The sequence below is a fragment of the Primulina tabacum genome, chromosome 6 (genome assembly GCF_025594145.1).
Source record: "Primulina tabacum isolate GXHZ01 chromosome 6, ASM2559414v2, whole genome shotgun sequence".
Classification (NCBI taxonomy): Eukaryota; Viridiplantae; Streptophyta; class Magnoliopsida; order Lamiales; family Gesneriaceae; genus Primulina; species Primulina tabacum.
Window position 1 is genome coordinate 3,267,037 of NC_134555.1, and position 27,451 is coordinate 3,294,487.

A 27,451-nucleotide genomic window follows, 5' to 3' on the forward strand; every position below is an offset into this window, starting at 1 on the left:
CGAGCGCCCATGCTCTCAAATATAATTATTTTATAATGCATTTCAATCTTATTTTCATTACTTCCATCATATGTTTACCAATTTATTTCTTATTTTCCTGGCTTCAAAATTTACAATTTATTTTAATAATTACAAATGTCTTAAATATGTTATTATATATACTTTCATGTTGATATATATATATATATATACTACACACCACTTTTTATGATGTTTATAAGTCTTATACATTTTTAATAGTTTATTGAATTTAAATTATAAATATTTATTTTCCCAAAGCAAGCCTTCCATTGGCGAACGTTCATCTTGGTCAACGTAAACTTTATTTAAAAAAAATGTCAGATATTTAAGGAATTAACTGCAGTAATTTTAATTTCAAATCGTGTAAATTCAAATTACTGTAGATTATTTTTACTTTTTCTTCCCATTTTGGCTAATTCTATTGTTATGTTCGCGAAATTATTCCAAAAACGAATCAACTTCTACCATCGCCGCGCTCTCATGAGGTGATAAAATTGATTGTTTTCTACATTTTCTTTACTCGCTGCCTGAGAATTGTAATGGTTTCATTGACTTAATCTGCGATGTTTGTAAGAAATTCAGAATAATTTGAGGTATCAAAAGAAATCATGTGAATTTGTTTGATCCTGATGGACATTTGAATCGGAGCGTGCTAATTTTGGGCAACTTTGCTTGATCACGAGTATTTTACTTCTTTTTTTTACCCAATTGAGCTACTAGTACTCTTTAAATAAAAACCCTATCAATTAGGGATTTGGAAGTACTGTCATTACCAACAAAATGCTAGATGACTGGTCTTATTAATTTATTCATTGAATTTGTTCAAACATATGCACCTGGCAGGTGCAGTTTGCTGAAAGTAGCTTTCATGAATTCAACCACGACCTTTTTTGTTGGTTCTATATTGATTCTGGCTAATTTATATGTACAACGTAGCACGAAATTTTCAACTTTTTCTTCAGCTGAATTCTCCACTTGAAAGTATGGAATTCTCGGCCGTGGTACCCCGTCTTTTTGTTCATTATGGGATCCCATCTACTGCATCAATTCTTGCCTTTGATCCCATCCAGCGCCTCTTGGCAATAGCGACATTGTGAGTTTAAGTTGCTTCATTCAATTTCAATGAAGTTCTGTTTTATATAGACTAATTTCCTTGTATTTCATAGGCACAATTCCATAAACTAATCATATTAATGTTCTCGCATTGTATGCTAGCCCTTGCCTTGTGATCAAGTAACAAATTTCTTGCAATTTAAGTAATATATAAAACTTACTTGGTGAATTGAGAAATCTCAGGTTTCTTTCCGTCATTTTATTTATTGAGTGATTATCCATGTACCATTACAAACCCAACTTTTATTTATTATTACCATACTGACAGACCCATGCCTTTTTTGTCTAGGGCCAACTCTGATTCCATTTTTATTTAATCTTAAATTCTTATGTGTCATCACCTCGGTCAGCTCCGTGAATAATTAAGAATGCTTCATAGTGAGGGCTCTACATTTTTTAATGAGCACGGACTTGCCATCATTTGGCTAGAAGTAGCTGCTGGGTCGTTCAATAAATATATAACATTTTAAGTTTTAATTGTGGCATTCTAAGTGTTTATTTAAAGCAAAAACATGAAATTTGAACCAAGTACGTAGTGGTTAAATCAGAGGAGGACTTTCAGTTTTTTTCTCTTGCTGGGCCCACGGCCTCATACATTTCCACATAGATGATGGAGAGAGATCTACATAGCAGAGCGGTCATGAACGTCAAGTCCAAATTATGGTCTTCACCATGTGTTTATTCTTTTTGTTCCTCCTAATGAATCTTTTCTCTCCAATTGCTTGACTAACAGGGATGGCAGAATTAAAGTGATTGGTGGTGACAGCATTGAAGGCCTGCTCATATCTCCAAAAGCCTTGCCCTTTAAAAACTTAGAGGTCTGTTGGTTGGTGGAGTTCATATTGTTCTAGTCTCTCTCTGTATGTCTTTGTGTGTAATCATTTATTGTGTACCAGTTGATTGCTAGGATTGTATTTTTTGGTCCCATATGTTCACCATAGGAGGCGATCAAAGTTCGTAAACCCTTTGTTTAGATGCTTACTTTATTCTGATGCTAGCAAATATAATAAATGTTTTTATTTAGATTTATGAAGATATCCTAAAGAATTCATATGCTTGGATATTTGAACATATATCCAATTTAATTGGTCACCTTTCTGACTACTCTCTGTCTCTCTCCTTTTTTTCTCCTTTTCAGTTTATGCAAAACCAAGGTTTTTTAGTGAGTGTTTCCAATGAAAATGAAATTCAGGTATGGTTTTATACAGGTTATCCATGACAATATATGGTGAAATGTGCAATTCTTGACTCCTGGTAATCTTTGCATTTATTTCTTTTCTTCAAAAGCTATATAAAATATCTCCAGTTGGAAAATTTTCCACCTTCTGCTTAATCATCATTGCATGTTTCCCATAGAAATCATTGTTCACATCAACCCCCTGTCTTTTCTCTCTTCAGACAATGGATTTTTTCCCTTAACAGGGATGTTTATGCAACTTTGACAGGTTTGGGATCTAAGAAAGAGGTGTATATCTTCCAATATTCGGTGGGAATCCAATATAACAGCGTTTTCTGTTATTCCCTCCTCCCATTTCATGTAAGAAAATGAGGAATCTTAGCCCCCCTTTGAATCATTTTATTGTTCATGCTTAATTTTCTTTTCTTTTTTGGGACATTCAGTTATCTAGGAGATGAATATGGATTCTTATCTGTGTTGAAGTATGATGCTGAAGAAGGGAAAATTATTCAATTGCCGTATCACATCCCTCCAAATCTTGTAGTTGGTAATTGAAAATATGTTGAAAGTAGTCCATGTTTTTGAGTAGCTTGAATGGACTTGCATCTTTGGATGTGAACGTGTTTTGGTCCATATACCTAAGGGGTTAGCTGGTTCACTGTAACAACGAATCCTGATCTTTAATTTATATGTCAAATTTCTGTAGAAGGATCTGGAATCTCATTGCCTGATAATCAGTCCATTGTTGGTGTGCTCTCCCAACCTTGTTCATATGGGAACAGGTAATTGGAAGAATTTGTAAATTCAGAGTCCTAGCTGTTTGAGCACAGTTCTCTAGCTTGCTTTGTGTTTGCTTCTTCAGTGTTCATAATTTATTAAATGCTAGAGTGTATTTATAACATTTGAGTCTTATCTAATTATTGTAACTTTGATTGAGTTTTCTGCTGTCATCTGTATATTGAACTCTTGGAGAAAGAATGAAGGAAATCAATGGAATTACGTAGATAGTCATGGTATTGTTCAAGGAATTATGCGAAAGTGTAAAAAAATATATAAAAAAAAATCAACCTGCCTTGTTCATTTAGAGACACGTGGAGATTGAAAATTTACTGGGCGTTTTGATTTTAATATCAAGATCTAAAAATGAGCAGTTCAATTTGTTTGCAGGGTTTTGATTGCATACGAGTATGGGTTGATTATTCTGTGGGATATTACGGAAGATAGAGCTGTACGTGTTAGATACCACAAGGATCTCCAGCTAAAAAAGGGATCAGTTTTTAATTTTTCTAATAATGAGAAACATACGTGCCAAAGTGATTCACTAGAAAACAACCATGAAGAAAAGGGACATAAGTTCTATCTGTTGGGTGTCTCCGGATGGGTCAGCATTAGCTGTTGGTTATGTGGATGGGGATATCTTGCTTTGGAACCTGTCAGTACCTGACAATGTTAAAAGTCAGAGAGGCCAAAACATGTTCAACGACGTTGTTAAGATACAATTATCATCGGGAGGTAGAAGACTTCCCGTTATTGTCTTGCATTGGTCTTCGAACAAAGCACAAAATGGTTGTGGAGGCCAACTTTTTGCATATGGTGGTGAAGACATTGGATCTGAAGAAGTCTTAAATGTATGTTCTTCATCGCTACCAATATTTGTCTTTTGCTCTTTCAACGCTTATTCTTTTCATTCAAAGTAAAAGGTTACTTGGTATTTGATCATCTAATCTAAGTTTTCCATGCCATAGCTGCATTTTGTTTTCTTCTTCCAGTGAGGTGGGCACGTTATTTCGAATGAGTCTTGAAGTTGCACAGTTCGACCTATTTTTTCTCACTTGCAGCTGTTACAAGTATCAATGCATTAGAGATATTGTGCACTTATACTTTTGGATTCGCTTGATGTCCATGGGAGATTGTATATCAATAATGAGCCTGTTATTAATTCCAACAAGAGTGTTCTAGCATGTTTCATTTTTGTATACATCTAATTTTTTAAATCAGCCTGTCATCTTTATTTCCGATGATAAGCTTCTTCCATGTGTGTACTTTCCAGCATTTAACATGCACCAAACAAGAGCAAAGTGGATAGTTGTATTTACCATGTTTTAGATTTTCAATTATCTGCTTTGAAAAAAATTATTTTTCTCACGTGATAGAAGAGGGTTCAAGAAAATAACGACACATTGTGCTCTGACTGGTTCTGATCGAAATTTTTGCTAATGTTTCTCAAAGCTAGATTTCCAAATGGTTTTGACTTCATCTTAATACCACAATCTTTTTTTTTTCACGAGTCAAATTTATTATTATAATCTTGGTGTTTACTTGTTGTATGTCGAAGCTTTACAGTCATATAATGTCCTTTTTGTGAAAATTTCTTGTTAATGCAGATCCTCAATCTTGAATGGTCTGCTGGGTTAGTACAACTGAAGTGTGTGGAGCGTGTTGACCTTACGCTCCATGGATCATTTGCTGATGTAATCATAACGCCAAAGGCTCATGAATCTGACAAACATTGCTCCACTTCATTATTTATATTGACCAAATCCAGGACAACTGCATTTCTATGATTTTACTTCTTTGTCTATCTTCAAGCCTGGAACAGGACACAATCATTCAGTCCATGCATTTCAGTATCATTCAATAATACCTACCGTGGAGCCGCATATGACCGTGGGAAAGCTTTATATGATGGATTCAAATAGGAGTTTTTTCAGTGAACTTTCAGAGGTACTGAAAACCATCACATGATATACTTGCACTTTATTTCTTAAGTTCATTTAAATGACCATTTATTGTTCCATTAGACAGTTTTCACCTGCCAAGCGACAAGCTGATGATATGTTGACCGGGAGGGGTTCGCAGTGGCCTCTGACTGGTGGCGTTCCTTGTCAACTCTCTACGGCTGCAAATAAACTTCAGAGGATGTATGTGGGAGGATATCAAGATGGATCTGTCCGAATATGGGATGCCTCTTCTCCGATTTTGTCACTTGTTTCTATTTTACAATTGAAGGTTAGCGCAATGCTTACTTAGCGGTATTGGTTCAACATCTATCATCATTTTGTATTGATATCTTGATAGGGAGTTTACAGTATTATTCTTGTTAACAACAACCTCACCATTTGCTGGCAGATAGAAGGAATTCAAGTTTCTGGTGCAAGTTCAGCAGTATCAGCCATGGACTTCTCTTCTATCACCTTGACCTTAGCTGTTGGCAATAACAGCGGAGTGGTACGAACTACTGTCATTTTCTATGTCTCTCGGGCTTAACTGAATTAGATGAAATAGTGATTCATACATTTTCCTTTTTTTGTTAGGTTTTCATTTATATACTTCAAGGCGATTCCAACCAAACAATCTTGACCCTGATAAATGAAACCAGTCGTCATGGTATTTTTTTCCAAACACTAATTTTCTGCCGTATTTTCATTTATTGATTATTTGTGTTTCTAGACTTCTCAGAACTTGTACAGGCTAATGTGTCAGCATTGCTTGGATACTTATTGTTGTCAAATTACCTTATGCCCCTAGCTTACATGGATTGTAAAATATGATCTATCTTGATTTATTCAAGCATGCTTTTGAATTTACTTTTAAGCAATAATGATGAAATAGGATATGACAAATCTGTTCCCAGGAAACCAATATGATTAAGAAGGTACTGTGCGATGAATTATACAAGGAACTAGGAAGTTAAACATGGCCAACTGAAAGAAACTGACAGTCTACTCGAAGTAATTAGCCTGAGAACTGTTTTTTCTTTGTAGTGTATTGTCCACAATAATTTTCATTTAGTGCCTACATCAGCACATGAGGTGGATCTAATTTTTTAAGGTTGGTGTTTCACCATGTTTACATTCTTTTATGACTGGCGACGACAAGAGTGGGTTACTTTAGTGAACCAAACATTCTTTGTGAGTGCAACTGTGCAAGGACCTTTGGACTAGAGCAACAGCTTCAGTAATTATTCTGTTCTCGGGGTTGGTCCATTGAAGTATTGATTATTGTGCTGTTGTATTAGATTAACATGTCAGTTCTATTATGCAATTGAGATGAAACTTTAAGCTTATGAATACCCACCCATTCACACACGTTATTAGAACATGATATAGAAAACATTCACTTGTGATCACTTCTTTCTTTTGAACGCGTGACTATTATATAGTTTATTTTCAGATAAACATTTGCCACATTCAGAGAGCAATCAATGTTCGGCTATATTTTCCATACTGAATTCTCCTGTACGTGCCTTACAGTTTGTAAATTCTGGAGTCAAACTCCTTGTTGGATATGAATGTGGGCAGGTGAATTTGTTTATCAGGACTTGTTCTTCTTTTAGTTATATGCAGTTTGACAACTCTTATGTGACGTCACAATTACTTCATTGCAGGTTGCTATAATTGATACTAGTTTATTGTCAGTGTTATCTATAACAGAATGTTTGTCTAGCTCGAAGTCACCAATCATTTCAGTGACTGTGGGCACTTTTTCTGACACTCATGAAAACAATGTGAATAACTCTGAAAATGAAATTGTTAGTGAGTCTACCACAGAGCTTGCTTTTGTATTAACTAGTGATGCACACACAGTCTTAATAGATTGTGGCAGAGGCAATATGGTGAATTCTGAGCCAATATTTCCAAAGGAAAATTCCACAGCAATAAGCATGTATTTAACAGGCAAGTCCATCCCGTTTTCTTTTTAGTTTTCGACTTATATTATTTGCAGATGTTACATCTTGTGGGGCCTTTGCACACAGAAAGAACGCATACTCTCTCTGAAAGGTCGAAAAAACTTTTTGTGATGTCTTCTCAGCATGTTGATGCTGAAAATCAACCACTGCAATCCAGTCACGAAAATCTGAGTGGTTTGTCCAGCGTTGAAGGCCACATGCAACCCCCAGGTTTAGGGGATAAGACATTGGAATCCCAGATTTTATTGTGTTGCAGTGATGCTGTGTACACATACTCCTTAAAGTCTTTCTTTCAGGTGTTGTCAAGTATTGTCCCTATTCAGTTTAATGTGTGTAATTTCTTCCCTTTCTTATGAGGATTCCTTGACTTCAGGGCGGTAGTAACTTTGTACAATTACTGAATCTTGAGAAACCATGTTCCTGGACTACAATCTTCAAGAAAAATGCAGAAGAGTATGGATTGATCTTATTTTATCAAACTGGAGAAATTGAAATACGGTGATTTCCTGATTCATCCTTTTGCTTGTGTTTCAGATACTGATGAGATTTAAACTACATATGGGCAATTGCCCTGCGTTGTAATTTTATGTAAACAACTGTAATTTAGTTAACATTTTAAATAATTACCACATTCTCTTTAAGCATATCTTAAGTTCCCCTCAAGCAAAATCTCGAAGTCAAAATATTGTGAATTGAGAGGTAGGGAGCTAGAAAAGCTTCTCCCTCAATGACTTCAACCCAGCTTGATCATGGATTGATTTAGGTGCGATGCGGCTTCGACACTTTGTGATCCTGACGAGAAAACAATAGCAATAATTACTTTATCTTTTATTTAGCTTTTGAAGAATTACGAACACCACATCCCCTTAAATTAGAAATTACTTACCCCACTCTTTTTTGGTGTAAAAAATGAAAAACTGGATAAAAATTTATGCAGTAACTGATATATATGTGTGTGTGTGTGTATATGCCTACCTATGTATCTACCACTGAGTGACACTCATCTATTGGATGTGATGAAACATATCAAAATTGTATATTCTAAAGGTGAAGGTCACAAAGGTGGACACTGGTGGGTTGACATCATCACAAAATTATATATATATATATATATATATATATATATCTATCTGTTTGTGTTGTGTTGGATGAATATACACTTGACTATAATATAAATTAGTGGAGAACAGGTACTGGCAAAGGAAATTGTCAATGTATTGCTCAATGTCTTTTTCTTTTAGGTCCTTTCCAGATCTTGAACTGGTGGGAGATACCTCATTGATGTCGATTCTGAGGTGGAGCTTCAAAAATAATATGGAGAAGACAATGTGTGCTTCTGACGAAGGGCAGATTACCTTGGTTGGTCACTTAACACAAAAACAATGTGCACCGCATCATATTTATCTGTGCTCTTTTCTGTATACTATGGAACTTTAAGCTCGAAGTCTGACTTGCGTCATATAAAGATGTCCAAGAAAAAGGATCCTTACAGGGATGACCGGTCCAGTCAGCTCCTTGGCTAATTCAGAATGTGTAGTATTAGCAAGAACTCATAAAGAATGACAATATTTTATTAAGTTTCTATTGAATAAAGATTATTTCTGGAGAGAATTCTCGTCGATAGTATCAGAGCTTCATTTGTCCATGACATCTAAAGGAAATGACTATCAGTCCAATATCTTATTGTTTTAGGTCTCTGAACCAATATGAGCCTGATTGTGACTTCGGGACTCCAACATGTTAAAATAAAAGGTAACACAAAATTGAACCGTGAAAGGAAAATGGTATGCTCAAGTTGAAAATATGATCGTGTTCTCATAATGTGATTTGCTAGTTGACTTGGTAGCCATTGTTTACAAATTTTATCTGGTTCTGACCATGTTTTGGTCAGTCCAGTTAGAGGTGCCATAAGGACCACATGCATGTTCTATATATTGTCGAACCAAACAGTTCTATATGTTTATGATATATATATATGGTGTGTGGTGTAACCTATGTGGAATGTATGAAAATAGTTGGGAGAATAATCTGGAATGTGCTGGTTTAAGTTACTGTTTTGAGCATTAGTTTTTTATTTGTGTACGGGACTACATTACCCATGAAAAAAGAAAAAGACAAGTTTACAAATTTATAGACAGATGGTAATTAGAATAAATGGAGGAAATGTATGCTTTTAAAAAAAAGTGGATATGAATTCTATCACACAGCCGTCTTTAGAATTGTTCGTTTTTTGGACTATAAATGCAGGGCCCTCCTTGGGCAAGTAGAGTAGAAATTATGCCATAAGTTGTCAGCCACCTGGGTTTTAGTTAGAGATGTGTTGAATTTTGATATGATTCTGTCTGATGCACTCTTAAATTGCAGCTGATGTTAAAGTTTGAACTTGTAGTGTGATGAAGAGTGGACCCACTGCCCTGGCATGATTTAAGAAATTCATGTACCTGTTTGAAGGAGATATTATCTTCTATATCTTAATTCTTTGTTTTCTGCTTTGCATGTTATTATATAGAATCTTGAGGTCTTTACTCATTATATCTTATGACCCAAATTTTTATCCATGGTAACCACTGACAACTTATTGTTTGCAGTCATTCAATCTTCTCTGAATACACAATCAGACAGTTTGATCTCAAACTATATTGATTGTGTTAAACCCTATTACTTGCAACTGATGATGTTACACTTTTTAGGTCAATGGGTGTGAATTTGCCTTTATCTCTCTTTTGGCCTTCGAAAATGAATTTAGGTCTCTCTCTCTCTCTCTCTCTCTCTCTCTCTCTCCCCCCAAAGGCCCTGACATGTGGCTGTTTTTGTTCTAGCCTCGACAATCTACCTTGTCTACATGATTAAGCCCTTGCTGCCGCTGCAGATGCTGATGTTAATTTCACTCAAAACCAAAAGAAGGCACAGGTCACAAATTACATCATCTATTTCTGTTTAGCTTTTCTGTTTATTTTTGGTCCCTCTCTGATGAATTTGCTTGTTTAAATAAACAGAGCGCAATGCCCGGATTTATTAGCAATATGATCAAGGGTTTAAAAGGGCGTGAAGGAGAGCAGAATATGAATTACATGGAATCTCGTGAGATCATGATTGCGCGTTTGGATGGAATGTTTTCAAGGTTTCCTTTCTCTGACCCCTTTGGTTCTTTTGATAAAGAAGATTTGGAACTTGGCATAGGTGAGTATGAGTCAACATTCCCACCATAGAGTGGCCATCTACTTAGTATGCAAACAACAAAATAAACAATGAAATAAATGCCTTAATCCTCGTCGAATTATGTTTGCAGATGATATAAACATAGACGAGCCAGTCGTAGTATCAACTTCAAAAAATATTAGTAATGACATGAAAGGTAGAAGTGACAAATTTATTTCTACTGATAATGATGGTTTTAAGCATCAGTTGGACCTAAATGTTTACTTCCTTTTTTCCAGAGAAAGGTAGAGAAAGGGAAAGATTGTTTGAAGGTGGTTCTTCTGACAATTATCCAAAGGCTCGAACACGCGAGGAAATTATTGCGAAATATAGGAACACAGGAGTAAGATTTATCATAAATAGCTTGTTTTTTTAATGCTTAAATTGGGGATTGCATTGTCTCACCATGCAAGTGGTTCCAGGATGCTGCAGCTTCGGCTTCTCAAGCAAAGGATAAACTTCTAGAACGGGGGGAGAAACTTGATGTAAGACCAGTTCTTATGTATTTAGTGATTATGGGCATATCGTGATTTTTGCAAGATATGAGATAACTGTATTAAAATGTCCCTCGTTAGAAGCTTTAGTTCTTTTGTGAACTAGCAATGGTCTCGGAGTACTGACCTGTGGTAACTGTAGATTGTTTTCCTCTTTTAAGCAATCCCTGTCTAGGGGAGGGTGGCAGAAGAGGTTTCTTCATCTTCCCAATGTTATATATATTAGGCACGATATTAGATTCTTTCCCAATTTGCACAATAAATTTAGCCCAGCTAAGCTTCTACTAGATAGGTTTTTTAAAGTTTCTTTCTCAAAGCCCTTAAGTTTACCAATTTATATTTCTTCTTTTGGGATACTGAAATAGTGGATAATGACATTATGCCGATCGCAAAAAATAAGTCGGCACTGTTCTTTCGTTATTTGTATTGTCAACTCTACCATCACTTGCTGAAATGAGACGATCCCTGTTATTAGGCGAGATATTTAGTGTTTAGATTGCTTTGGTATCACCTTTACTATTTTGCTGACTCCCTTAAATTTCACCACAGTTTACAATGCAAAGAGAAGTTACTGTCGTGCATCATCTCTCAGTTATCCTGTGTTTAAGTGGTGTTTGATTTGTTTCAGAAACTTAGCAAACGGACAGCCGAGCTACAAAGTGGTACTGAAAACTTTGCATCCATGGCAAACGAGCTTGCTAAGACGATGGAGAAACGCAAGTGGTGGAACATATGACAGCATAAAAAGTCAATTTGGGTGTTCCATTTTTCCGTGAATTGAGTAACCTATCTAACATACATATAAATATACCACTTCAATTGTGAATTTCCTTATATGTCCTTGTTCATTTAAGTTGGTCAATTAAATTATTAGGTTATCTTAAAGGTTTTTTTGTAATTCATTGTCCATCTTAAATAAATTTATATATTAATACACATTCCTCTTTATTTTTTAAATTTTATGCCAAAAAAATTATTTTTTTACATTTCCTTGTTCATTTAAGTTAGCAAATTAAATTAATATGTTTTTTTAAGGGTTTTTTTGTGATTATTGTCCATCTTAGATAGATTTGGATATTAATTCACATTCTTTTTTATTTTCTAAATTTTATGTAAAAAAATTATTTATTTACATTTTTCAGTCAATTTTTGTGATTCATTGTTCATCTTAGATATATTTAGACATTAATACACATTCTTTTTTTTCTAAATTTTAAACTAAATTTATGATATTATCTTTTAAAAAAATTTAATCAATATAATCCTTATAATAAATATGAATTATATTGATAGTTTATTATCATTTTTTATATATTACAATTTTACATATAAAAATTTTTAACTGAATATTACATATTATTTTATTTATATATATTTTTTACTATATATATTTATTTGAGTGGTATTATGTTAAAATTTTATTTCTCTTAAATTATTAATCACCAATATTAATTTATAAATGATTGATTCTAATATAAAATTAATTATCTATAATATGTATTCTAAAAAACATAGTTATTAAATAAAATCCGCAATGTGTTAAAAATTAGCAAAAGCAAAAGTGATATTTACCTTAATAACAAGTTTAATGATTTTATTTTAACATTATTATGATAATTTAGTAAATTAAGAGAATTTTATTTGAGAAAGTTGTATACGATAAGTCTAGGTAAGTTGAGAAGCCGTGCTTTTGAGTTGCAATCACTAAAAGAAGTTAAAATTGATGCTTGTCTGAGGATGGAAATTTTCACATAATACACCAAATTTAACTAAGTTCATGATGAACAAGGAGAAAGTTGAAACAAAAGACCTGAAAAATAGCAGCATTCATCACTTTTTGATAGAAGAGCGGAAATACTAGGACGATCAGGACTCGAGTGAGGGCGAGGACGGGGATGAGGAGCAAGAGCATAGGATAGATAAAAGATGATAAGGCAGCGACAAGGAGGAAGAGAGCAGACTAGAAGGTATTAGCAAACTAAGGAGTCGTGATTTGTAGCCAATTGATTTGAGTGTTAAAGCCTGTAAACCTGAGTTTTGAAACTCAATAAAGAGAATGTTTTATTTCTTTAGCCAAAAGACTGTGAGACCCATGATCTGATTAACGTTAATTACGTAGATTATGAGTAGTAAATCAACTCATAATATAACTGTAATTTTCAATAGATTTGAAATAGTTTATGCAAATGGAAATAAACTATACAAGTTGAAAATACTTCATATTTCTTTGACAAATATTGCATTAAAATTTTGATGACAAATGTGTAGATAAATTGAAAAATATTCAATTTATTTTGATGGCAACTTGGTAAATACTTTGAAAAATAGTCAATTAATTTTTAAAGATAAAATTGGTACTTTTCAAAAAGAAATTTACATGTGCATATCCTTGATTCATGTTAAATTGGTGCTTTTGTCCCTTTCATTTTGTACGCATGCATGCAGTGATGTCTAAGATAGGCTCACATCCACGGCCTTGTGTTTATGCTATTTTATTTTGTATATATGTCATTTATTTTATGAAAAGTGGAGATAAACAGAGAAAAGTTAAGAGGAGACTCATCGTCTTCCTTTCCTCTATTAATTATTGTTGAAACAATAAACCATCAGCATAATATTCACTCTTGGCATAGCTATTATAGATAGATACTCCAGATGACAAAAACTTCTAGTGTATTTGTCATGAAAGAATATGACACTGTAGAGTACGTTAATATTTACAATTCTTTGACAAGAATACATGATTGGATGTTTTGCAGATAACCTAGAATGCTTCAATTATCAATCCAGCAACTATAGTTTTTTCTTTCGCCTGTAAAGGGTGTCTCATTAGGTTTTAGTGTAAACATTATTCACCTTCAAAATATGAATATTGATGTTATGCTCCTCGAGGTTGATAATTCTCCACAAGTACTGTTGAATTTGTTGTAATAAATAAAATTTAAGTAGGCAATCAATTCAGCTCACCCATGTTTACATTTATCTATGGGGAAGCTGCGGTCTGCGACAATTTCTTGAGCAGATTCCGTCCCCATATAAATAAGAGCAGAACATGCATGTATTTATAATTTTGGGTAAAAAAGAGTGTTGTGTTTGGACATATAGCAAAAAAAACAAACTTAACAAATTAGGAACAAGTCAGAAGGTTAGTATGCTTCACAGATGTGCAAGAAGAAAAATAGAAGCCATCCATCAAAAAAATATCAGCACAGTTTTCCAATGTTCTTGATGGTTTCAGAAGACACGCGACGGATATCTGTTTATTTTACATCTGCTATTTTTTGTACGTTGATCAACTACACTGCACTAATTTTACCTTAAAAGTGCGTTCTCAAATTACACGCATAAAACAGAAGATGGATAACCAAATTTTGACATTGTCGGTCGGTAATGCATTGAATGGACTGCTTTCATGAATGACAATATTTGAAGTTCATCTTTCTGTATGCCATCTGGACCACAAATGCCACTACTTACATTGATTCCGTGTGGTCTAAGTATAGAAAGAGCTTCGCATACGTTCCTATGGTTAACTCCTCCAGCAAGGAACCATCCTTTTTTGCTCGAAATCGGTGGCAGCTTAAATTTTGACCAATTAAACTCTTTACCACTGTAAGCATGCAAAGAAAATTCCAAGCCATGGCTGCCAGTCTAACTCCCAAACATCGTAAAAGATACATGAATTCATCAACAATTAGAAACAATGAAATTGGACATTAACATAAAGCACACAATAGCTAAACTGCAAGAAGGCGACTTTGAAAAAAGCACGAACATTTTGAAAGAAAAAACACTGCTTCTTCATAACAAATAAAATGAGGTCAAAGCCAAATAGCTGGGAAATAGTGAGGCTAAAAATATATACATGAATATACTTTAATACCTTCCACCTTTAGCACTATCCACGAGAACCCAATCAACAAGAGGACATTCTTCGTCAGTTATAAAATTCAGAAGATCACCACCATCATTCGCGTGAAGAACATAAATCACTTTACTCTCTCTAGCCACAATCTGAAAATCATTTCGTGAACCATATCCATGTAGCTGCAGATGGCATTAGACAGTAAATAAAAGGTAAAACGAGTTAAAAATACAGGCAATGATGGAGGAAAGAGCTAACCTGAACATATCCAAGTCCTGCTTCATCAGATGCTCTTAATGTCGTTTCTGCATCATCATCTACGAATACCCCAACAGGTACAGCTCATTGTCCTCGAGCCACTCATGAAATCTCTTTTGCAATAGGAAGTGGGATGGAGCGTTTTGAGTGGGGCCAAAGAATCATCCCAATAAAATTTGCACCAGCTTCTGCTGCTTTGGCAGCATCTCTAGCTGATGTGATTCCACACATCTTAACTAAAGGTCTGTCTTTTTTGTATGCTTTATCAGCAAGCGAAACTATTGTTGATTGGTTTGATAAGCGTGTCATTTTCATCTTTGGAAAGATTCCATTTAATAAACCCATTTCTTTCCCTTCATAACCATTAACCAGTAATTAATTTGATGATCTGATGGGCCAGTATACATTCCACACAAATAGGGGACACACTTCACTCGAACATAGTTATTGAATATATACCTCTTGCACCAGCTTCGGCTTACTTAACAAAGCATTGTTCCCACTTAAATACAAAGAAGACTCTAACTCACTCATATTATGAGACGCGGGGATGAAAAAGGAAGGACATGAAACATGCATCAAACACCATATGAGGAATCATATTTTAGGAACGTTGTATAATGAATAATATAACAATGCCACTAATATTCTGGAATACCTGAGCATATCGGCTTAGTAAAAAGACTTGGTTGAAGATAATTTCCCACTCTTATACCTGGAAAAGACATAAAATCGCAAAAACACATTCAAGAAGACCAAACCCATAAGCATGACAATTAACAACCGTTACATTTCGCTCATAATCACCACCTTCTTTTCCAAGAAATGAACCAAAAGGGCTTCTTTTTTCCCATCAGAACAGAGAAATTACCAAAAAAAACAACTTTCTGAAGAATTCACACAAGCATCTACTGCAAATTCCCACACGCACACACAGCCGAAACATGCATATTAGACCCAGCTTTAGAGAATGTGAGACCTGAGAGCATAGCTAAAGAGCTAAATATCTGTTTATTACAAGCGATTATCAAACTTCATAGCTAGCCAAGATTGGTAGCTTGCATGCCATTACTCTATATCGAGAGTAGCGGCTATATATCTCAGCACACTTGAGGTAACCCAATAGCAGCCCACGACCAAATCTTGACGAACCCATTATGATATTTAACAAGTCCATCGGGCCTTCACTATTTGGACCAACCTCAGGCAGAAGACAAGGCCCACTAACTAATGTTACTTTTAAATCACTATTATATTATAATAGTCGATTTTAAGTTTGAATCCGATACAGATGAATCATTAGATAAATACAAAAATAAACAAAAAAATATTTAAATAAAAAAATTGCCTAGACACCAACTAAGCACCTAGGCGGTAGGCTCCTGCCTACAACTTTTTAGAAAATTGCTTTTAAACGTTATTTTCCATTTTAATTGGCTATTTTTTAAACTGAAGTGGGATTTTGTTGCGGTTGTATCTCGAATGACATATGGATTATAAATCATCGACACTTTAATTGATTATTTGCGCTTTTGTTGATTTTTGGTTGCTGGGCATTCTACTTGTTGACGGAGAGGGCATAGTTGAATAAATTAAGTGAGGATCAATGTCCAACCAAGGAAAAAGCATGGTAAAAAATATTGCTGGGTTGAGAATTTCAAATAGCACAAAAGAAACCCACACACAATAAGACAAAAACTTGTATGAGACGGTCTCACGAGTCGTATTTTATGTAGACGAATCTCTTATTTAGATTATCAGTGAAAAAATATTGTTTTTTATGCTAAGAGTATTACTTTTTATTGTGAATATCGGTAAAATTGTCATGTCTCACAAATAAAGATTCATGAGACTATACACAATAAAGGGCTGTATCTATAAGAAAATGGGCAAGATTGGGTTGAAACTTCAGCCGCCTCTGAATATAAAAATAAAAGCCAGAGGAGATGATAATATAATGGAGGATCCTTTATCCTTTGTTGTGTGGCTGAGAGATGAGAATAAAGTAGTTGTTAGGGCGGCCGTCCATTAATAAATCAAGATGGATGAATTATTAGTCTAATGGGGCTCACAGTTCCGACCAATAAACCTCCACAAATAGGACTTATTCCACTCAGCAAACTCATAGGAGTATTAACTTTTTTCATTCAAAAATTCATCAAATGCTGATACTTACACGTGCAACTTGAAAATGGAGGAATTACACAACTTTCATCAATTAATTCTTGAATACAAGGACTGGATCACATAGTATAATGTTAAATTACTGCGAAAAAAATAATTGAAAAATTTGTTTCTTCAATAATCCTAGTCTTTCTTGCAAGATTCTAATCCAAAAGATATGGTTTAGCAATAAAAATCTCAAAGAATATCATCTCAAGTATAGGTCAGCTTAGAGCAAGATAACCAGATTAAGCAACCATCTGCTCCTGCTCCATGTACAATGGATCGATCCAATTCGATGCCATTTCATGAATTCCTCCATGCAGACTTTGCTCTGTACCATACGGGCCGATGCCACCAGTTGGGGTGTCTTTCACCAAGGAATTAACCCAAGAAACATCCGGCTCGTCTACTGTACAACGAGTCATGACTGAAGATGCATTGGCATTATTGCTTCGAAAGCCAAAAGAAGCGGACTTTCTAAGCTTATTCACTTCGTCATCGTTAAAACCCCAGTTCACCTTCCCATCTGGTGAGCTCCAATCTGAAAATTTTGATGGCATTGGACTGGGAGAATTAGCAGAACTGGAAAGGCTGGATCGGTAGCCAACTGCAGCACCACGATCGATGAAGCTTTGGCTGCGTTTGGAGAAGGCGTTGACTCTTGAATTCATGACTGCTGCAGCGACAGCAGCAGAGGAGTCAAACCCATATGCTGAGGGCTGCTTTTGTGCTGGTGATGATGATGATGAGAAGTTTGAAGGGTAACTGGCTCGTAGTTGGTTTGTGTTCTGGCGAATCTGATGACTGGTAGGAGAATTCTTCGGTGAAAGACCCTGTAATTGAGACAATAATGAAGGATCCATCGACCCAAATATGTCATCTAGATTTGTGGGTTTTAAATCGCTGTTTCTAGGATATGGGGAAGACAGGCTCGCCATCTCCTCAACCAATTGCTGGCGTTGTTGGTTATGCGTTCGGATTTTCTCCAATTCATGCAATTCCACCTCCAAATCCATGGCTCGTGCGCTAAAAGTAGTTTTGAGTCGGCTACCGGGAAGCTGCAGAGCCGGTGGGGTTATAAGGTTCAACTTGTTCTGCCACATGTTTCCGCTCATCGGAGATGAACAAGTCACAGAGGGCGACATGGGCGGTGTTGAAGCATTAGGCAGCATCAAAGAGGACGACCCAAGTGATAAAGGGCTCAACGTAGACATGTCCACTGAATTCATTGAAACAGAATTCGGAGAAGGCATAGCAGAACCGGTGGCAGCATACAAAGGGCGAAGCTCTTCAGGTTTGTGCGCAAAGAAGCACACTTTTCGTGCGCAGCCTGTCTCGTCCTTGCAAAGCCGTGTCCTGTATTGAGCTGGATGGAGCCAAGATTCAAAAACTCCATGAGCATACTCGCAATAATCCCCCTTCGCGCAGCTTCCCTTCTTGAACTCAGGACACGGGACACAAGTGTAGTGATGTTTCCTCAAATCACGCCTCCTCGCGTTCTCCCCAGGGTGGACAAAAGGGCACTCGGTCCAGTCGTGAGAATAAGCCCTCGAGCAAGGCTTCACCTTGAAACTATACATCCTGAACTCATCACTTCCGTAGATCCCATTGTTGATATCCGGCAAAGATACATCAACAGGATACTCTTTCTTCTCACCCCCTTCTTTAACCCGAGGCATCTCACTCCCTTCCTCCTCCTCATCACTTGACTCTATTTTGATCCCTTTCAACAACATTTCCAAGATTCTCCTCTTAGAATTACTCGAAAACTTGACACACGGAGCAATCAAATCACATGGTTTCTTGCCATAGGCATCAATAGAACTGATATCACCAGAAGCATCAATCAAGAACTTGACAACCTCAACCGAGGCCCACGAACCACCAGCAGCAGCACAATGAAGTGGTGTAGCCCCATCCGAGCCACACGCTCTGTTGACATCAACTTTTCCAGTCCCAACAATATACTTCAAAACCTCTAAACTTCCATACAAAGAAGCAATCATTATCGGGGTTCTCTCTTCATACCCCATCTTCTTCGTACCAAATCTTCTGCCATACCAGTAGCTTACTCCATTCACATCAGAACCCATCTCTTCTAGTTCATACATAAACCCAGCCAAATCATCAGTAGCCGCCAATTCCAGTAGGTTTGAACAATTTTTACCCGAAATCCTTCTCATATTTTCTTGAAATTTGGGCTCCATTTCCAATCCAGAAGGGGAAATGTTACTCTTTGAACCAGTGCACATCAAACCTGAACATACCAAGAACAAAGAAAATTTGAGACTCGTGAATATAATAAAGATAAACAACAAACTTCACATCCTCTTGCTTGCTTATATGTAAATCTTGACAAAACTGTTAATAATATTTATTATTCCAACGATCATAAGGTCTTCCTAACCGGAATCTCCTAAGCTAAACACAACTGTTTCCTTACAAATCAATTGAATCATTCCACCATACGGCCAGCCTGTCGTTAGATTCTCTCTCTCAACTAAGGAAACGTTATTAAACAAATAACACAGATAGGCCATAAAATGGCTAACAAAAAACAAACCACATCATCTAAATCACCAGCTAAAAAAGTTCGACGAACAAAAAGAGAAGAAAAGCCATCTAAAACTCCAGGATTTATTTTTTAAAAGAAAGTAAGCATGGGAAAAATAGCCCATTATTCAAAATCCAGATCGCAATACAACTTACAAACAGCTCATTAAACATAAGAAGCCCCTCCTCCATACAACCCAAAATCCTTAACCAGAAACCAATAAAATAAGCACAAAACCCATTAAAGATCGAGTCTTTAGATGCAAAAAAAGTATACCTTTCCCTTCCACTTAAAGGATAAATGGATCTTTAATACAAAGACTCCCAATAATTTGAAAGAATTTTTCGAAGTGAGTTTGGTTAGTGTATAATCTTGTGAAAGACCTCGAGTCTTTGGAGAAGTATATATATTGTTCAAAAACTTAAAGATGAGGAAGGAAGAAGGAAATTGTGACTTTTCTTCTCGCTTCTTTCTTTAACCTTTTGTCCGCATTATAGTCAAAGTCAATCTTCAAAAGGTTGAGTCCACCTCACACCATTTCTGTTTCTTACTGGTTCCATTTTGAATCACTCGAGCGAAATCAAAATGAAATGCAAATGCAAATCAAATTCAAACTCAAATGAAATACAAATTCAAATGAAAGGAAGCATAGGTCCCATTTGAGGTGATAATAGAATATATCAAACCGCCATTGGCTTTTGTCGCGTCTCTGGTGGGCCTCCGACGCTAACGCGTGAGTGCTGATTGACATATTAATTCATATGTATGTATTTATTTTTTATATTATATATATATATATATATATAAGATGATATTTATTTATTAGATATATACAATTTATCTTTTATTATATTAAATAAATAATTATATATTAATAATATATCAAAATTGTATATATATTTAAATTATATTCATTATCTGTTCTGTTTATGCTTAATATTTAGTTAAAAATTTGTATGAGACGATCTATGTATCTTATTTTGTGAGATGAATCTCTTATTTGGGTCATTTATGAAAAGTATTACTTTTTATTGTAAATATCGGTAAGGTTGACTCGTCTAACAGATAAAAATTCGTGAGACCGTCTCACGAAAAACCTACTCTAATATTTATGTTGTTGAGATATTGAGTTTTTTATTTTAATTAAGTCTTGAATATAATTTCATCCCAAATATAATAAGAGTATTTTATTTTTTAACTTCGATCGATTCTTTAAAAAAAAAATGATTTCCTCAGATGTATTTGAAAATATCATTTTCTTAAAAAAAAAATTGACCGAGATTATTTAACCAATTTCTCTTATTTTTTTATGGCAATTGAGGGAAAATGGAATTTCGAAATACAAAATCCAAAAATAAACATCTAGTATGTTCGAGTAGAGACAAAATAGTATTTTCTACTGGATTTTAGACTTATCATTTATCAGCTACTATGAACATAATAATATTTTATACATGATTTATCTTAACCTCATACTAATCATATAATAGATTACTAAGTAATCTATTTTGGTCATCTCTTGTCAGTTGTATGACTTAGAACTAAGTTGTGTATAAACATGTCAAAACGAGTCGACGGAAAATCTGTCATGAGAAATTATCAATCTAACACACTTATTTTAGATGACGAGGCTGACTTAATCACTTGTATGTGCAATTTGGCAGGACGGTTCGACCTGCAACCCATCATCAGACAGAGCGAGATGACCTATTATTTAAATGAGTTAAATTATCAATCCAACTCATCTATTTTATACGAGAAGATGTCTCCTCAAACAATAATACATTGATATTTGGGCTTTTGGCATGTTGGGCTGAAACGAGCGAGCCAATATAAAAATGGGGTGGTTTGAATATTCCAAGCGATTTTTAACGCTAAACGCGTGAGCGAGGCCCACACGCACAATACACACGTACGCCCCACATTGCACTGATATTTTCAACTTTGGATGACTCCCATACTGTTTTCCTCACGTTTTTAATGTATTTCACATGTTAGCTTTATTATCAATAATTATATTCGTCCATTTATGCTAAAATTGTTGTAAAAGGACACTTCAATTTAATTTTTTCAAAAAAAAAATTTAATATTAGTTTCTTGATCTCGATTTGAAATCAAGATCCAGTCGAGCTTTAAACATATTGTTCATAGGAAGTTTGGCTTATAGTGACTTTCAATATTTGGACACGATATCTTACTCGAAAAAAAAATGATCGGGTTGGGTTGGATTAGAGCTGACCCGAAAATGTTAACTTTTTTATAAATATTTATACAATTAATAAATATTTCCGACATTTTTATATATTGTAAATATTTATTGTATATATATATAATAAATTTTCATAATTTAATATTTATTTTGAACATTTTTTTTACTTTTTAAACAATTGTTTATTTGATTTAGTAAATATATTTTTATTTTTCTACAATTAGACTTTCAAAATTAAATCATATATATGAGGGAGATTTTGTTATTATGCGTTTAAATTAAATTTTTTTTTTGAATTTTATTTAATTTTCTTTTTAAAAAAATTCAAAATCGGGTTAATCAGGTTGATTCGGGTTCGGATTCGGATCCGGATCGAGAGTTTTCGAGTTGGGTTCGAGGTTGAACAATTTTTGAATAGTACTATTGCTCAACCCGACTCAACCCACACGAGTTGACACCCTTAACACTGATTATCGAAATCTTGGATTAGTTAAACAGATCTAACACTTAAAATATAATTATATCTTTCAAAATTTTTATAGTTTTATTTATAAATTTTGTCACCTACTCCATTTTTATATAGTTTTATTTATTAGTAAAATTTTGTCTTTTATTTTTCTCACGTGGCTGAAAAGACGGATCAGTTCTGATTTTCGTGGATTTTTATTATATTATTACAACTTACGATACTATTCTCTGCCAAAATCCCGAGGAGATCAGCGTTGGGGAGACTACTAATTGCCAACATTAATTTCAGATGATTGTATGATCCTTAAATTCTATTAAAATTTCCAAGTGAGCTTGGACTTTATTTTTCCTTAGGTGTCAAACTTACTCTAATTTGCCAAACTACTATAGTTTTTTTTGACATATTTACACCAATAATTCCACATAGGAATCACACTGTACCATATTCGAATCCGATCTTGTTTTAAACTTGTTCCATTCAGGACATATTAGACCCGGTGAAATCGTTTCATAAGCGAATTTGGAATAGATTCCGTGTTTTAGTGGACTCGTCGTGTCATTAATATATGTTATTCATAATATAATTGTGTTTTTGTTTATATTGAATAATAAATATCTTATCCATAATTTTATTTTATAATATTTTAAGAATGAAATAATTTTATTTTATTATGATATGTTTAATATGTATATATATAATTACACATTTTTTTCTTAATAATTATTAATTGAATACAAAATTGATAGATTTTAATTTGTGCTAATATTTTTTTAAAATATTATTAATATAAAATTGGAAAGTAACTTTAATTTTTATGTTTTTTTTATTTTATATAATTTTGACAAATCAAACCAAGGTTAGATCATTTGAGTTCGTGGGACAAAGTGAGGCGGGACGGGTCTCGGGTTTGGTCAAATCGGCCGCAAACTCTCCTCGTTGCCATCCTTATTTCCATCGTTACTACGATACCTTTTTTTTTCAATAACATGTATATTGTGGTCGACTCTATGATGTTGTTTACATTCCATTTTTTAAGTCGAGAAAAACAAATCTTTACATAAAAAGGACCATCGATATATTCATCAAAGTGGGCCGACTCGACCACAATTTTTATAACACTTAACGAATCTTGCAATTAAATGGTGGCCGTTAAAAACCCGAACAAGTGCAAAGCACGATGGACATATTGGCCTACTTTTCTGAAACGACGAGTGATCTTAAAAGCCCATTTATGAACGGGCCAACCGTTTGGCTGTCAGCATCGAAGATGTCTTTGATTGAAAATATGAATACTATATTAAGTAAAAATTTATGTGAGAAGGTCTCACAGGTCGTTTTTTGTGAGACGGATATTTTATTTGGGTCATCCATGAAAAAATATTATTTTTTATGCTCAGAGTATTACTTTTTATTGTGAATATCGGTAAGGTTAACCCGTCTCACAGATAAAGATTCGCGAGATCGTATCACAAGAGACATACTCTTTATATTATTAAATTTTAATCACTTAAAATAACTAATTATTTGAGTCATGATCTTTTTAATAATTATATATATTAATAAATGTTTAAAACTTTAATGCAAATCGCTTGTAACCCAGCGTATATAGTTTTTGTTTCCTAAGCAGGTTTAGTTTCTATTTGAATTTTTTTCCTTTCTTTTATCTATTTATTTTGTTTAATTCATATTTCCAAATTGCAGTATAGTCACTCACTATTTTTTATAATTATATTTTGATTTCATTTAAATATAAACTAAATAAATTATAAAAAAATATTGTACAACTATGCCACGGATGCATCAGTTCACTGTTCACTAATTAGTATAACGTAAGCTCCACACTTTGGGTGACTTGGGGGAGTATATATAACTGAAGTTCAAAGAATTTGAAAAGCTAAGATTCAAAACGAATCTTATAATTGCTGTCTAAAAAGGTGACTTTGAATGTCCATAGTTTTTTTCATTACACAACAACAATTGTTGTCACAGCCAATAGGTTTTTTTTTTTTAATAAAAATTAATTAGAATTTGTGCGATTCAGTTTCCGAACATCTTATTGAGCTAGCCTGTCATATAAGATTTGTCCAACACGAGAATATTTGGATAAATTTATTCAAAACATCTTATAAGCCGTAGAGTCTTATTTTAAAAATAAGTTTTTCAACTGTTTGGATGAACTTATTTAAAACAACTTATAGATGTTAATGCAATTAGTACTATAAAATCTTTTTATTATCGAAAATATCGTAAAGGTGTATAATACTTTGAAGTAATGTACGAAATTATATATATACACATATATATAAATATATATAAGAAAACAGTTTTAAAAATATATCTTAAAACAATATTTAAAAAAAAATATTTATTTTATATTTAAATTTTAGAAAAATTGATATTCTTTGGGAAAAAAATTAATATATTATCTTTATGTTCATGTAAAAATTTATTAAAAACCGTAGTTACGAATCTACTCAATAAAATTTTGACACTTTTGTTTTTTAAATCTTAAGAAAAAGGTAGAAAAAAGTCATTTTTAAAAAAGATAAAAAGCAAAGTGATAAGAGTAGGTCTATTGTGAGACGGTCTCACAAATCTTTATCTGTGAGACGGGTCAAACCTATCGATATTCACAATAAAAAGTAATACTCTTAGCATAAAAAGTAATATTTTTTTCATGGATAATCCAAATAAGATATTTGTCTCACAAAATACAACCCGTGAGACCGTCTCACGTAAGTTTTTGTCAAGTGATAAACCAATCATTAACTGAACATGATACGGACTTAACAAAAACAACCTGTAATTTGTTAGGTTATTAATTTATCAAAATTTGTGGAGGATATCGTGAGAATTTAAAAAATATACAAGGATATTTTAGGTAGTAAAATGTTATAAATAAGATTGTGTTTTTTAAAAAACAAGTGGAGTGACTCAATTTTTTTAAAAACAATTTATAAGCTGTCAAACGACTTGTTTTGACAGCTTATAAATTGTTTAAAAAAATCACCAAACATTTTGGATCTTATAAGCTCTCAAACAACTTATAAGTTGTTTTTATGAGCTCGTAAGCTTTCCCAAATATCCTCTTACTTTGATATATCGGGTTCCAGACCACTGCATTATTTCAAAGTTTACTTAGTAGACATCGTATTCTGTTGAACCTTAGATTAATTGAAAAGACTGTTGTACATTATTGTACCTTTATACTGAAATATAGTTTTATACAGATATGTATATTATGTAGATGCCATTACCTTCCGCACTTTATTTTAAAAAGAAAAATTTTTAGACCCTGTTTATCTTAATTGATAATTAAATCCCAAAGATGATTAAGAAGAAGATCAGCGTCTGGGTCCCCACAACAGGTGGTATCAGAGCGATAGATCCTTTAGATTGAGATAGTCAGAGTTGATAGATTCTTTAGACTGAGATAGAAAAGAATGAGCGGGGTAGATTGAATTTTCTTTCCTTGCATGTGATTGCTAGCATGAGAATTATTTCAATGTTGACCTACATTGTGTGTGCTAGCATAATTTATTGCTTTCCCAATTACATATTGTTTGTTATCTGAGTTGATTACAGCATGTAATTATCAAGACTGAATCAGAACCGAGTCTGAATCAGAGGTATATGATCAGAGGAGGGCTGAGACAGATTATATAGATTGTGTATTAATTTGTTGATGTTCAGATATACCTCCACGGCGAATTCCAGAAAAGGGTAGTATTTCATCTGAACAGATAGATGCATCAGAAACTCAGATGGAAGTAAAGTTAGCAGAACTTCAGTTATTTCAGCCGCCGATTCTGAGTGGTATCGAGACATCTGAAGATTGTCAGAACTGGGTTGATGACATAGAAATACTGTTCGATTTACTTGCTTGTACAGATGAACAGAGAGTTAAATTGGTATTTCACCAGTTACGAGAGGCTGCCAGAAGTTGGTGGATTACAATCAAAGGAGTCTTAGCACAACGTGGTACTGTGATCACGTGGGAAATCTTCAAAACCGAATTTTATCAAAAAATTTTCTCAGCCTCGTACCGAGAGGACAAGAAAGCAGAGTTTGAGAATTTGAGCCAAGGGCAGCTGAATATTGAAGGATATGTGGCTAAATTCTCTACTCTACTGCGTTTTGCTCCTAATTTAGCTGGAAATGATGAAGCTGTAGTGAATCAGTTCATCAGAGGGTTGAATTCGGAGGTAGTTGCATTGATGAATTTGCAGCGACCTTACCATTTTGCTGATATCTTGAGTAGAGCGAAGAGAGCGGAGGCGAGTCTGATTAGACAATTAACAAGGTTGTGTGTGAAGCAACCCCAGACACAGCAATCCCCTCTCCGAATTGAGCGCGGCAGTACAAGTGGGAAGCAAGATTTGCTGAAAGCTCGAAAGAAGCCATTCAAGAAGTTGGGAAGTGGTTTCTCTAGCTCAAGTGGTTCCAGTCCAAGTCATACCGAGGTCTATTGCAGGACTTGCGGAGGGAGACATTCCTCAGAGCAATGCCAAGGAGTGCTTGGTAGATGCAATATTTGTAGACAGCCAGGGCATTTTGCTAAGGTTTGTCCACAGAGAGGTTCCCGCAGATCTTAGAGGGCTGGACCATGTGGATATGTGATCGAGGGACAGACCCAGGAACCACTAGGTGACATAGTGATATGTACTAATCTTTTATGATTATGTTGCATATGTATTGATTTATATACAAATGCACTTGCTATGATTATCTTTGAATGAGTTGCATGGAGATATGCATTATCTGTTGGGTCTGTATTACTGTAATATTGATGTCTTTGCTTGTTGAGAAAGAAAGATTGATATCAGAGATTTTTGTGACATCTTGTATACTACAGTAAGATGAAAATAAGATCGAGTTAGATTATGATGTACTTGTGTTTTCTGATTTGACTGCATTATTGATGTTAATATGCTGAACAAGTACAGAATTATTATAGATTCCTTTCAGGAGAGTATAAGATTCAGATCAGATATGGTTGGTGACTAGAGATTTCACAGTATTCTAGATTTAGAATTCCTGTGATATTTAAATTGTCTATGACTCGATTAATACAGAAAGGAACAGATGGTATCCTTACGTATTCAGTAGATTTACTGAAATCGAGCATAGCATTGGCAGATTTGTCAATGATATATGAATTGACTGATATTGCCCAGATAAGATTTTAGATTTGCTCTATATCAGACAAATAGATTTCAGAATTGAATTCAGATCAG

General features: G+C 34.3%; 3 protein-coding genes and 1 pseudogene across 6 annotated transcripts; 2 read left to right on the plus strand and 2 right to left on the minus strand.

Annotated features, from left to right (window-relative positions):
* The first annotated feature begins 512 nt into the window (after positions 1 to 512).
* LOC142548373 (uncharacterized) lies at positions 513 to 11,631 on the plus strand (annotated as a pseudogene).
* LOC142548758 (uncharacterized) lies at positions 4,808 to 9,753 on the plus strand. 4 transcript variants are annotated; one of them, XR_012820995.1, is made up of 10 exons: positions 4,808 to 5,035; positions 5,113 to 5,320; positions 5,441 to 5,539; positions 5,626 to 5,698; positions 6,485 to 6,612; positions 6,699 to 6,991; positions 7,072 to 7,297; positions 7,375 to 7,499; positions 8,254 to 8,360; positions 9,692 to 9,753. XR_012820995.1 is itself a non-coding variant. In XM_075657269.1 (10 exons), the coding sequence occupies exons 2-10, from the start codon at positions 5,147 to 5,149 to the stop codon at positions 8,709 to 8,711; spliced, it is 1,254 nt and encodes a 417-aa protein (XP_075513384.1). In that variant the 5' UTR covers positions 4,808 to 5,035; positions 5,113 to 5,146; the 3' UTR covers positions 8,712 to 8,726. The 4 variants fall into 4 exon arrangements, 1 of the variants encoding a protein (XP_075513384.1); XR_012820996.1 differs by having other exon boundaries at positions 7,072 to 7,302; positions 8,243 to 8,360; positions 9,692 to 9,747; XM_075657269.1 differs by lacking the exon at positions 9,692 to 9,753 and adding an exon at positions 8,694 to 8,726 and having other exon boundaries at positions 8,243 to 8,360.
* A 2,290-nt stretch (positions 11,632 to 13,921) lies between the features above and the next one.
* LOC142548759 (N-(5'-phosphoribosyl)anthranilate isomerase 1, chloroplastic) lies at positions 13,922 to 16,045 on the minus strand. The gene is given in 4 exon segments (XM_075657270.1): positions 13,922 to 14,303; positions 14,577 to 14,740; positions 14,817 to 15,531; positions 15,796 to 16,045. Coding segments are annotated over 3 exon segments (783 nt in total). The 5' UTR covers positions 15,162 to 15,531; positions 15,796 to 16,045; the 3' UTR covers positions 13,922 to 14,029.
* Positions 16,046 to 17,008: 963 nt separating this feature from the next.
* Positions 17,009 to 20,061, minus strand: LOC142548760 (zinc finger CCCH domain-containing protein 29-like). Its single transcript, XM_075657271.1, has 2 exons — positions 19,813 to 20,061; positions 17,009 to 19,239 (listed from the first exon to the last, which is right to left on the minus strand). The coding sequence occupies exon 2, from the start codon at positions 19,232 to 19,234 to the stop codon at positions 17,228 to 17,230; it is 2,007 nt and encodes a 668-aa protein (XP_075513386.1). The 5' UTR covers positions 19,235 to 19,239; positions 19,813 to 20,061; the 3' UTR covers positions 17,009 to 17,227.
* Between the last annotated feature and the right edge of the window lie 7,390 nt (positions 20,062 to 27,451).

What these genes read in the sequence shown, in the direction of transcription:
- LOC142548758 (XM_075657269.1), top strand. Translation starts at nt 5,147, where the DNA reads ATGTTGACCGGGAGGGGTTCGCAGTGGCCTCTGACTGGTGGCGTTCCT. An exon ending in TTGGCAATAACAGCGGAGTG is followed by an intron (nt 5,540 to 5,625) that starts GTACGAACTACT and finishes TTTTTTTGTTAG; the next exon opens with GTTTTCATTTATATACTTCA. An exon ending in CCTTAAAGTCTTTCTTTCAG is followed by an intron (nt 7,298 to 7,374) that starts GTGTTGTCAAGT and finishes CCTTGACTTCAG; the next exon opens with GGCGGTAGTAACTTTGTACA.
- LOC142548760 (XM_075657271.1), bottom strand. Translation starts at nt 19,234, where the DNA reads ATGTGCACTGGTTCAAAGAGTAACATTTCCCCTTCTGGATTGGAAATG.